The 12028-nt window shown below is 44.6% G+C and overlaps 1 protein-coding gene across 2 annotated transcripts; it reads left to right on the top strand.

The window, feature by feature from the left end:
* The first annotated feature begins 1576 nt into the window (after positions 1-1576).
* On the top strand, positions 1577-6363 carry asb8 (ankyrin repeat and SOCS box containing 8). Of its 2 annotated transcripts, none has more exons than XM_035383185.1 (4): positions 1577-1733; positions 2677-2894; positions 4326-4430; positions 5724-6363. In XM_035383185.1, the coding sequence occupies exons 2-4, from the start codon at positions 2766-2768 to the stop codon at positions 6333-6335; spliced, it is 846 nt and encodes a 281-aa protein (XP_035239076.1). In that variant the 5' UTR covers positions 1577-1733; positions 2677-2765; the 3' UTR covers positions 6336-6363. The 2 variants fall into 2 exon arrangements, with proteins under 2 accessions (XP_035239076.1, XP_035239077.1); XM_035383186.1 differs by having other exon boundaries at positions 1727-1861.
* Positions 6364-12028: the final 5665 nt, after the last annotated feature.

The raw sequence follows: 12028 nt of genomic DNA, 5'->3' as shown, positions 1-12028 counted from the left end.
CAGTATAATATAGTGTACAGGATTATTCAACTTACCGATTTGTGCGGTCATAAACCATGTGAGATGCTTTTTTTTCTTTCTTTTTCCCACAGCGTGCAGGAACTGCCGCCGTGGGCTATGCATGGCAAATTGTGGTCACTCGCTCACTCACGGACGACCTTTGAGGGACGTTTTGTGGGACGCATGCGCAGGTGGTGCTTTGTTTAGTAGGACATGCACAGGTGGTGCCAGCTAAAATGTGTCTGCGGAAGTGAGTTGCGCCATGGGTCTGGACGATTCCATGCTTGTTTTTTTTAACTAATTGGTAAACCTGTGGTACTATACTTTTGAACCCTGATATTTCCCGGGGATATCTGCTATATCTCAGAGTATGGACAGGAAAAGCGCAGAGTGGTTACTATATTTGGCAAGGGATTTCTGGCATGTGGAGAATGATGAACGTGCAAAACTACTTGGACCTAAAAGGATAACAACCTGAACAGAGCAGCAGCTGTTGCCAAATGTAACGTAAGCCCAATGAAGGAAACCAGCATGCAGACTTCCAGGTCTCGGTTATAGTGTAACTTGTACTGTGTGAATTGCATGGTCTTGGTTGATTACCAATACGGGGTGGGTGTCATGCGTACCCGTAGCTTTGGCAAGACCCTTTGTTGTGGTATTTACGACATGGTTTGGAAAGACCTCTATGCTTTTGTCCCTACTCCAGCTCTCTTTTTTTCTCTCCATCATGGGGACTGTAACTACATGCTCCGGTTGGGCAACAACCAGTAGTGATTCCATAATGGTGTAAAGAACCATTCTTCTACCTACCAATATATCGACCTGTTTTCTCAATGATGAACATTTTTAGAAATACTCTGCAGTGAGGTTAGTTGTATGAATGGCATTTTATTACAGACTCGTTGTTTGTACGCTTTAAGTGTATCTGGTTGTCCGTTTTAGTGTTTCTGTACATCACGCAAGTATTCCCAACATGGAACGCTGGTGGCCATCATGATGTTGCCTACCGCGGCACAAAGCTTGCGTGTTCACGAAGTAACTGCAGCCTGCTCTTGTGTGTCAAGATGAATTCTTTTTATCCGCGTCATGAGTCAGCGAGTGGAGAGGTGGAGATGGAGCAATACTGTTGAAATATGCCGTTAAATTTTAGTGTTTCGAATGATGGTGTGTATAATTGGCCGTTACAATAAGACAATTCACAAGCTATCAACAGCTGGGTAATAGGCCGGAAAATTATAGACGGCATTTCTCGAATTACATTACACATCGGAAATGAAAACGCGGGCTGACTATCATTAAATCTGGTTTTCTGGATTTACTATGGTCACGGATATTGTATATGGATTATGGTCCAATATTCTAGGTGATCAACGTTTAGGAGGACCATTCGCATAACAGCTAGTTAAACATGACCGGAAGGATTTATGAAAATAAATATAAAATATTTTGTCTTTTTGGGGAATGTATGTTGTTATTCGTGTATATGGTTCTGATAATGTTCTCACTGTCAGAACCTCACCTACACTGATCAATAAAATGTAACCTAGTTTCAGGATTCTATTGGCCCAGCGACCTGGAAGCATAGACTGGAAGCTGTGAAGACTACTAATACCACAGAAGAAGAAACTAGGACGCCATATTGGATATGTAATTTGGTTTTGTCCCTTGAGTGTTCAAGTTGTTGACATACCTCGAAGGAGGAGCGACCGCCCTAAACCCTGGGGCGTCTGTCTGTATGTTCTAATTCTTTCTATTTTTAAAGAAAAAACCCGAATACTTACCTGAAACCGGTAACGTTTGCTTACTGTAGTTCGATGTCCATTTTGGAAATTTGCAATGCTAGACTAGTCTAGTACTGTTGGTAAGTCGTCTGTAGATTAGCTGGCTAACCGGTTATCGCCAGTTTTCAGGGTCGAAATTGTCATGTTTTGTCCTGTATAGCTGCTAATGGACTAATAGTGTGGTTAGTAAGCTAATTGATGTGAAAAAGGCGTTAAGATGTGCTCTTCTGACGAAATTGCTCTTTTTTTGCCAGAACGTTAGCTGATTTAGCTTTAAAAAAGAAATAGACTAACTAACTTCAGTTACATCAGGAAAATACAGATAACGTTAGATACCTAAGACAAATTATGTTGTAAAATGGACATAATTTGCACATCGATTTAGTATGTTATGTCAGTCGGTTGATGCTAAGTTGACTAAATGTGAAGTTAGCCAGATGGCTAGATGCTAATAGGATAGTATCAGTCATGTAACGTTAGTTGGTGCATTGAATTGGCTAGTTTGATGCGATAATCAAATTATCTTTATGTAGTTAAGCCGATAATATCCGCCACATCAGTTTCAGTGATGTTAAGAAAAAATAACTTGGCTGGTTTGGGTTTTGAACAGTATTTACCATATGTGTGCAACTATGGTTTTGAACTGCCCCCTACCGGTGTATTATTGTTCTTAGTTTTTATTTTTTAGCTTTATCTGTAACTGCGGTACACATTTTGGTTGTTTTTGTTGCAGTTTCCTCATATAAATGCCTGAATGAATGTTCCTGCGCTCTAAAATTATTTTCGCACAATTCTGCGGCGTTGTATGCTGTTGTCAATATGGTTAATCGACAAAATCATTTTTAGAACGTTGTTTAAAACTTTGAACACATTGTGTGGATTTCTGTCTCCACAGCTGTTCGGGATTGAGGTTCCTGTCTCTGCTCGTGGTGCCTGTTCTGCCCGCTGACACCCAGGCTCGGGTGGTATGGTCCTCCGGCCCACATGAGTTCTACTATGTGGTACATAATGCAGAGCATTCAGAGTAAATACTCGCTGTCTGAGCGGCTGATTCGCACCATCGCCTTCATCCGCTCTTTCCCGCACGACAATGTGGAGGATCTCATACGCAGGGTAAGCCGAATCCAGCACTCAGCGTTGTTGTCATGGATTGTCAAGCTGATCAGATATTTAGGCTTTTATAATGAGCCCTTTTAATCAGCCAATCAGTTAATGTTAAGATCACTGTGGTAATTTCTGCAAAAAATATGACCAGTTTCCAGGCCCTGGTCCCCTTTATTGCTCAGGTGTTGTTTAATTGGCATTTAACTGTACAAGTAATTGTAGTCTTTAACCTGCATTGAATATGTCATCAGTTCTGAGTGAAAGAGATGTGCATTTGAAATTGTGCTTGTGATAACATAATTACATAGTTTTCTCCCTAATTTTAGAATGCATAACTTAAGTCATTTGTTCAATGTGGTAGAGAACAGTCAGATGGTTCTGTTACTCTCAGGCTCAATTTGAAAAAGCTGCATAACTCAGTATTTCGTAATTACACACTGTGAGCACACACTTCCCACAGCCCCATATCTGTTAGAAAGATGTAGGCCAAACAGCAGGATGGTTATGAATTTGCCTGAGATCCAGGCTTACTTTAGCATCGTGCTCCTGAAGACTACAGATGTGATGTGATGTGTCATGTACACAGTTTATTCTGTTATGAAAGGAAGTGTCCGAATTTATTTGGAGTCTTACGTTAGTTGGCGGCAACTTGGTCCTCTTGACCTTTATTTTCAGTCACACTGCCGAGGTACAGCCTCTCGTGACGAGTACAGGAGCCTACGATCGCAACAAAGGTCGCATTGTTCCTTTTCTCCCAGAAGGGAAGGCAGTTTTATGCCTTCCCTTCACCCTTTGGCGTGGGCTCCAAGATCAGATGGAGGACCAGAATACTAACCCCTCAGAATCACATTTTGTGTAGTTTTGTTTAGTTTATTTCAGAGTTGTTTGAAATACACCTCTTTAGAATGTGATGACAAGGAGAAATCCCTCAGGAGGGCTGTTCTGGTTGTCTACCTAAAGGTTTTATGAATACAGGAATAGTCTGGGGTTTAGTGCACTACTGGGTTACTCATCTTGCACAGAATTTCAAAATGGACCGTTTTGCTGTCAGGGCAGAAACGCATATAAAACTACTGCCATAGCACAATTTCTAGACACAGTACCTGACCCCCTCTCATTGATCTGACCCCCTCTCCCCTCATCTCAGGGATCTGACCCCCCCTCCCACCCGTCTCAAGGATCTGCCCCCCTCTCCCCCCCGTCTCAGGGATCTGACCCCCTCTCCTCCTGTCTCAGGGATCTGACCCCCTCTCCAGCCGTCTCAGGAATCTGACCCCCTCTCCCCCCCGTCTCAGGGATCTGACCCCCACTCCCCCTGTATCAGGGATCTGACCCCCTCTCCCCCCATCTCAGGGATCTGATTCCCTCTCCCCGTGTCTCAGGGATCTGACCTCCTCTCCCCCCGTCTCAGGGATCTGACCCCCTCTCCTCCTGTTTCAGGGCGCGGATGTTAACCGGATGCACGGCACGCTGAAGCCGCTGCACTGCGCCTGCATGGTGGCCGATGTGGACTGTGTGGAGCTGCTGCTGGAGAAGGGGGCAGAGGTACGGCTCTGGCAGCCTCAGGGCAGTCCCGCCAGCACACATCTCACAGCAGGGTTTACCTTCTCCCACAGAGTCTGGAGTCTTCCAGAATCTTCCATACTGACTGACAAACACTGGTAAAGTGCACCGGTAGATGTTACTGAGCATTTACTCCGCTATTAATTCTAGTACCCTCAGTAGTTAGGGTGACTAGCGCCTTGCCAGTCATTTTGCATTTTTTTAAGAGCTGCTTGAGAGTTCTCATTTGGCTGGCTAGCTAACGTAAAAAAAAAATAAAATAAAAAAATTCAGCAGGCTGGTATGGAATAGTAAATGGTTCGGTCTTCAAACAGAAAAAAATTGAAAGACAAAATGAAACGTTTATAGGAATAAAATTCAGGCGCGGAGTGTATCAGTTGTGTGTGTGGTCTTGATAAAAATGATAACCATGATATCCTGACACTATGGCAACTGATAAATAGAGGGAGTTTATTTTAAAGCTGTGTTTTATAGCAGTGTCCCAGCATTCACAGCTCTGCCCTCAGGCACTGTCGAACAGTCCTGACCCCACCCCCCAGACACTGCCCCGCCCCCAGGCACTGTCTAACAGTCCTGACCCCGCCCCCAGGCATTGTTCCAACAGTCACTGCACCATCATCAGGCACACTCTAACAACCCAAACATGGACCGTAATTGGTCTCCTGTCAGTGGTAGCCACCTTTACGATTGATGGCAACGTGCACCAAGGTTATAATAACCAAGAGTCATGTTATTATTGCACCGAGAGGAATAAATTAACCCATTCCTACTGTTCCCGACGGCGTTGTACATACACATGCACATACTTGCTTTTTATGCGGAAGGCAAGTCTGGAATTTTCATACAAACACGAACCTTTGTCTGAGAACATTTTTTAAGAAGTTAGTAAAAATGTCATCAGTTTCTGACAGTGTGATGTCATTGCAATTTTACTCTGAGAGTGTGATGTTTCCACAGTTTTAATCTGCTAGTCTGATTTAGTAAGCTTTGCTCTGACAGTGTGATGTTACCATAGTTTAACTTTGAAAGTGTAATATCGCCTCAGTTTTACTCAGTTTGGGATTTTGCCACAGTTTTACTCTTGACAGTGATGTCACTGCAGTTTTAGGCTCCCTTAGCTAAACCGTCTCTCTATGAAAGGAGTAGTCTCTCTGCACGCCCCTCTGTCCTCTAAATCTCATCCCTGGCAACCCTTAATCTGGCTGTTTTCCACCCTGGGCCCTGTTCCCTGCCCTGCCCACCCCCCCACCCCGCCCCGCCCCGCCCCACCCCCAGGTGAACGCGGTGGATGGCTACAACCGCACGGCGCTGCACTACGCGGCCGAGAAGGACGAGAGCTGCGTGGAGCTCCTGCTGGAGTACGGGGCGCTCCCGGACGCCCTGGACGGGAACAAGGACACGCCGCTGCACTGGGCCGCCTTCAAGGACAACCCCGAGTGCGCGCGCGCCCTGCTGGAGGGCGGGGCCCGGCCCGACGCCCGCGACTACAACAGCGACACGCCGCTGAGCTGGGCGGCCATGAAGGGCAACCTGGAGAGCGTGCGCGTGCTGCTGGAGTTCGGCGCGCAGGCGCACGTGACCAACCTGAAGGGGCAGACGCCCGTGTCGCGGCTGGCCGCGCTGCTGGGGCGGGGCCTGGGCGGCGAGCGCGAGGAGGAGTGCCTGCGGCTGCTGTGCCGGGCGGCGGGGAGGCCCGCCCCCCCGGAGCTGGCCCGGGACCCCCAGCTGCTGGCCCGCCTGGGCGCCGAGGCCACGCGCCCCCCCTCGCTGCGCTCGCTGGCCCGCCGCGCCGTCCGGGGGGGCCTGGGCGCCCGCTTCCTGCCCGACGCCGTCAAGGAGCTGCCCCTGCCCGAATCGGTGCAGGAGTACGTCCTGCTGAGGCACTGAGGGGCAGGGGGGAGGGGAGAACCACTTGGGGGGAGGGGGGGGGTTCAGGAGATGGAGGGATGAGGACAGGGAGATGACGGGAAAATTGTTGAGTCATGTATGGGACAGATCTGGGTCAAATACAAGAGTACGTAAATATTTCAGTTTAAAATGCAGTTATTTATGTTATACTGACTTATACCAACCTAAATGAGTGCTTTATTTTAAGATGCATCCTTAAAATACTGTAAATAACGGTGTACTTTTCATATGTATTTAATACCCTGTAACGCTGGGCCTTTGGGAGTGATGGAAGCCTTAAGTGAAAGTTCACACAGAAATGAAAGAAAATAACGTTCATCATTATACGAGACTTGAGATGAGACCTGTTCTCCTTTAACAGTCTGATTTTAATGACTGATTTTGATTGGATGAGTGGATATCATTTTTTTGTCAATTTGGATTCATCCGGAAAAATGTGAACATAAATTTTATTCCTGTTGAGTTATACAAATTTGGCCATAGGTTCAGCACTGTCTACCAGTGCTGTAATTAAACCATTAAGTAAGATCAATTATTACTTCAAATCAAATAAATTGTAATTTTAATTGTAAATACCACATTTCAAATATTTAGAATGCATTCCCTTTCAATTATGTTCAACATTTAGATCATTTTTAAATGGGCTTCCAAATACATAATCGAAAGTACCATTTGTTAAAGAATTAATTATTAAATATTTTATGAAAAAAATAGTTGACAGCAATTGAAATATTTAATGTACGCATTTGACCCAGTTCTGTTATGGGAGATCGAGGTGTGTGCGTGGGCATGTGTGCGCACACTCTTCAAATTGTGGTCCTCTCCCCTCTCCTCATCTTGGCTAGCTCTAGCTCGGTGTGCTGTGGGGAGCTGGTTGATTTCGTCGGTGTGTAAGTGTAAAGCAGCAGCTGTGGGAGCACAGGCCACACAGCACAGTCTGCCGCGCGCCTCAGGAGGCGCCATTTATCCACCAGCACAGGCCGGAAAGACAAACTGTGCTTCTGCGGCAGGAGGAACAAAAGCTTCTTTTCATTTGTAAAGTAATGAGTGATTAAAGTGTAATCGAAGGGCAATGAGGCGTGCTTGCGTCGTGTGTGTTTTTGGCTGGAAAAGGGGTGCGTTTCCCAATGGCAAGTTTGGAGAGAGGACGATCGGGGCACATGTACGGGGCAAACGGGCTTATCGCTTAAAAAGGATTTTATCGTTTGAAAGGTAAAAATTGTGTTTTGTTTTAAAGAACATGTATGTGTCAGTATGAGTTGATCTTTGTGCATTTTTGAGCTCCGTGCCACACAGTGTGTTTATACTGTGAGACTGTGTGGAAACACAAATAGAAAAAAGCTGGCTGAATCCTTCTGGCTGAAAAGGAGTGAAGCACACATGGAGGGAGGACTAATATCTACAAGCCGCTGCAAATCGCCCTTTTCAAAAGGGCCTTTTTGTCTTTGGCATTTCTGAAATATTTTGCATGTTATGCAGAAAACATGACTAGTGACCGTCAGATGGATGGTATGACTTGACTCAACTTGGTCATGTATTTGTAAAAAAGAATTTAAATTTAGCATCCTTCTTTAGTTTATCCCGAAGACAATTTGGCACTTTTTTTGTGAATATCCTTAAGTGTGCTGGTATTGTTTATCCTTAACAGTATCTTTTTTGGGGTGGGGTGGGGGTTGTGATTGTACCGATAATGGATCCACCTCTCGAAAGATCACTTGGCCTACTGTGCTTGTCACAAGTGCTTTTACCCCCTCATAACTCTTGACTTCCTAAAAACAGTAAAGTGAATTTTTCCTCCCATGCTCTTATGAGTCTGTGTTTTGGCTGAGTTTTATTTGTGTGAATTGGAACGTTTCTGTTATTTCTGGATGAAATGAGCTGAATCAATCAGGCTGGCAGTGTTGGGTAACTAACCCCCAGTACAGTTGGCTTTTCTTTCTCTGGCAGTCTGAGGTTGGATATTTTACTCCTTGCAGTACCAGTCTTAGTCCACCAGGGGTAGCATATCACACTCGTGCTGTGTGAAGGAACGCACTCTCAACCCCTTTATTTTTTCTGAAAGACCGATTGAGTACTGTCACTTGCACAGACAAAAATTGGCAAAGCCATCGTCATCAGTGCAGGTGTGGACAATTAATTTGCCTTCTAAGCGAGCCATCCGTAGAAGGTAAGTTTCCAGGCTCGGGGTGGCTTACCCTGCTGAAAATTTAGGCCTGTATTTATCAAAAATTAGGCCATGTTGCAACAAACAAAATGTAGTCATTCAAAGTTTGTGTCAATTGAAAGTGTAGAATGTCAAAATAATCTGCAATTCAGATCTGTTAAACTTCAATGACATTACACTATGCAGTGGTTTGGGTGTATTAAAAGCACATCATGAATAAAAAGCATTATTATTATTGTTATTTTTTTGTTTTGTTCAGAAAACTGTACACAAGATGGAATGGGTTGTTTTAGTCAGCAAGGCAACCTTACCACCTCATAACTTGATCATGCTCCCCTGGTCTGCCAAGCCAGCTGTGCAGGAAATGCAGTCCTCCCACGTATTGTAGGCCCATTTCAGCTGGGGTACTGCAGAAATGCAAATGTACTGGCAGCTGGCTCCACGCGTGTCCGAGGACACTGGCTGGCCCTTACTCTCCTAAACTGATTTTCTGCGATTGGCCTGTTTCGCAAACGTCGTTGGGCATCCCAAATTTGAGGGAGCAAAAGGGAAATTTATACTTTTGCTTACTTGTGTTGAGCAATGTGTTTTCCCCAAGCCTGTTAGCACGCTATCTCTCTGGAAAAAAAACCCCACACAAATGAGGTTCCTACCTGAACCCCTGTATCCTGGAAGGACATCAAGATCTGCCTGCCTGTCACTACAGAATGACTAACACTGGTCTGACTAAGTCTAATCCAGATGAGTTGGAGATGTGAATCACACAGTCACTGAGGTAAACACAGAACATGTGAAAATGTACTTAAACGCAGCAATATATTATATTTTTCTTTCGTTCAGCACCCACACATCATGAGATTTTTTAACCTGTTTTGTTCAGCCAAGAATCTGAAGATGCATCAACCAGTTTATCTCATTTTTCATTTCTTATGGCCAAGAAAACGAGTACGACCAATGTAAGAAATGGTTGTGGGTTTCACCTAAACTAGAAAAGGACTTAAGCCTAAATGTTGGACAAATCATCATGAAGGTGATGTATCGATTTTTCCACAGCAATTTCCGAAAGGCTCAGGGAGGGGATTCCTCTGCTGCCTAAACTGTCAAAGCTTTGGCCGTTCAACAAAAGGATGCACAGGATATGAAATCCGTTACAGCCATTCTCCAAAGTGTTTCATCCGCGGATCGCTTAAGCATCCTTCAGTGAGCGAGGAACGTGATACAGGCATGCCCGACAAATTATACCGTGCATTACCGCGTAATTGATTTTCTGGTGGCGCGCTCCAGGGCCGCCTTGACCGTAATAACTCGCTTCCTTCTGAAAATAAGGCACGGGGAGGGCTGAGACGCGCCCATTGTTTCGCGGCGCGCGAGTGTGTGTACTTTACAGGCCGCTTTGGCCGAGGTGAGAGACGCGTCGGTTCAGGTTTTCCCTCTTTGTTTGTGGAAACGTGGAAATTGTTCCCAGATATTCTTTGTGGGTTATTTTAGAGCATGACTTCCCATTCAGAGGCAGGGACAAAAAGAATAAAGCTCGGTGGCCGCCAGGAAGGAAATTCGGGCAATGCTGAACAAACCCCCTCGCTCTGCCCCCCCCCTGCGACCCTCCGCTTCAAGCCGTTCTGGCTCCGCGGGTCTGTCCGGAGAAGGTGCCCACCTCTCTGGATGACCAGGCCACTGTAGAAGAGCTTGAAGGTTATTTTAGTGTGTGCTTTGACCTTGGGGAGGGTGGCGGGGTACGGTTAGACGGAGTTTATCGCCTTGTGCCGACTCCTGTAAAAAAAGAAAAAAAGATGCTAGTGCCGCTCTGTCCCTTTCCTTCTCCCTCTCCCCGCATGTCTGTTTGGAGCGAGGCCAGCAGTTATGCAAGGCCCGGTCCAGCGCTCTGGATACATAATTAAAGATGTGGCTTCCTCCCTCACAAGCTCCGGATACAGAAACAGGAACGACTAAACAGGAAACAAAGCAAGCGAGCCCAGAGAGAGCCGTCAACAATAATAAGCCAATTGAGGCCATTCATTTTAAATGGGCAGTTGGGAAATGTATTGGGACCTGCAGATTTACAGTGCTGCAAGAGTGAAATGACCATTCTCTGTCTAAATGTACAACCTGTCGGGATTGGTAAAGTCTCCCGATATAGCCACAATTTACTTTTTTTTTACATGCACCTAATAATGACACAATTGGAGCCTGCAAGTGATTCTTTTTTATGCGGACAGAGTATGTTAGAAAATGTATGCATGTTCTTGTATTTTTTAACGTTCATAATTGCTAGGTATATAGTGTAACTAATGTTTCTGCTGACCAGGATCTGTGAAACAGGCTAACCACTGTCTCTGAGTGCAATCAATCTGAAATTCATCTGAACACAAAGCTATATTTTATGTAAAAAAAAAAACATCTTGAGTGAGATGATTATTGAATGGATACAGAATGTGGTTTCTTTTCCCCGCTGCCATTCTCTCTGTCCAAAAAATAAGATCAAGGCTTTTAGTAGGCAATGCATATCTGCTCATAATTCAATATTTATGGGGTTTGTCAGCCTGAAAGCTCTTCGCCATTGATGCCTTGTGTAAACGGATGCTATGGAGTGCTATAGGGGCCACACCAGTAATTTACCTGGAGCACAAAGTGGTTTGACCCAGCCAGTGCAACATGACAAATTGTTTGGAAATTTACATGCATTAGATGTTGGTTTAATTGGCTGAAAACATTCATGTGTTAGTCTTGTCAGTTGTCTTTATCTGAAAAAGCATTTTTGTTGATCAAAAAGCTGGTCCCACTCAGTATATTTTGATTCCTTCAGCCAGACAGAATGGGGTTATGGCTCAATAAAACAGACTGGAAATGCTGGCAAGGCAACTGAGTACTGGCATACGGCAGTGTTGGAATTCCCTTATTTAGTTATTTATTTGGCAGGAACAGTGAACAATGTTTAGCCAGTTATCGCTAACTTTTATTGAGGAAGCAGATCGACTAAATATTGTGTGAAGTAGGGACACATTGCAGTCACTTCTTATCGAGTCTCCATCCGATCCAGTGGTAGACTCTGACCAAAGGTTAGTTAAGGAATTCACTTGAAGGTGAGAGGGGCTAACATGAGTTTTTCATGCTGCGTCAAATTTGTTCATTCCTCATCCATATTAATTGGAAATGGTCTATTCCAGTGGTTTTTTAAAATATATATCCATGAATGATGATTTAAAATGTGGTTGTTCACTGTCTGGGATTCAATCAACATTTGTCCTTGACTCAACCACGAAAACATATATTTCTTTCTTCAGAGACATTTTTTTCTTCACAGACACAGTTTAGCGAGGTTAGCTAATCTTGGTGTATGTTAAATGTCATGATATGTACATGGAAGAGACATACCAATTGTGATTTTGAAACGGTAAGTCTATAGATCAAAACAATATATAGTTTATAGTTGTAATTTATGTAATTTGTGTATCCAGAGCACTGGATAAAGCCTTGCCCTACTAGCCCCACATGCATGTGGAGAGTTCAG

This window comes from Anguilla anguilla, chromosome 11 (genome assembly GCF_013347855.1).
Source record: "Anguilla anguilla isolate fAngAng1 chromosome 11, fAngAng1.pri, whole genome shotgun sequence".
Lineage (NCBI taxonomy): Eukaryota > Metazoa > Chordata > Actinopteri > Anguilliformes > Anguillidae > Anguilla > Anguilla anguilla.
This window is presented reverse-complemented; position numbering and strand designations above follow the sequence as displayed.

Excerpts from the sequence above, each read along its gene's own strand:
- asb8 (XM_035383185.1), top strand. The coding sequence starts at position 2,766 with ATGAGTTCTACTATGTGGTACATAATGCAGAGCATTCAGAGTAAATAC. Across the intron at positions 2,895-4,325 it reads TGGAGGATCTCATACGCAGG|GGCGCGGATGTTAACCGGAT; the intron begins GTAAGCCGAATC and ends CTCCTGTTTCAG. Across the intron at positions 4,431-5,723 it reads TGCTGGAGAAGGGGGCAGAG|GTGAACGCGGTGGATGGCTA; the intron begins GTACGGCTCTGG and ends CCCCACCCCCAG.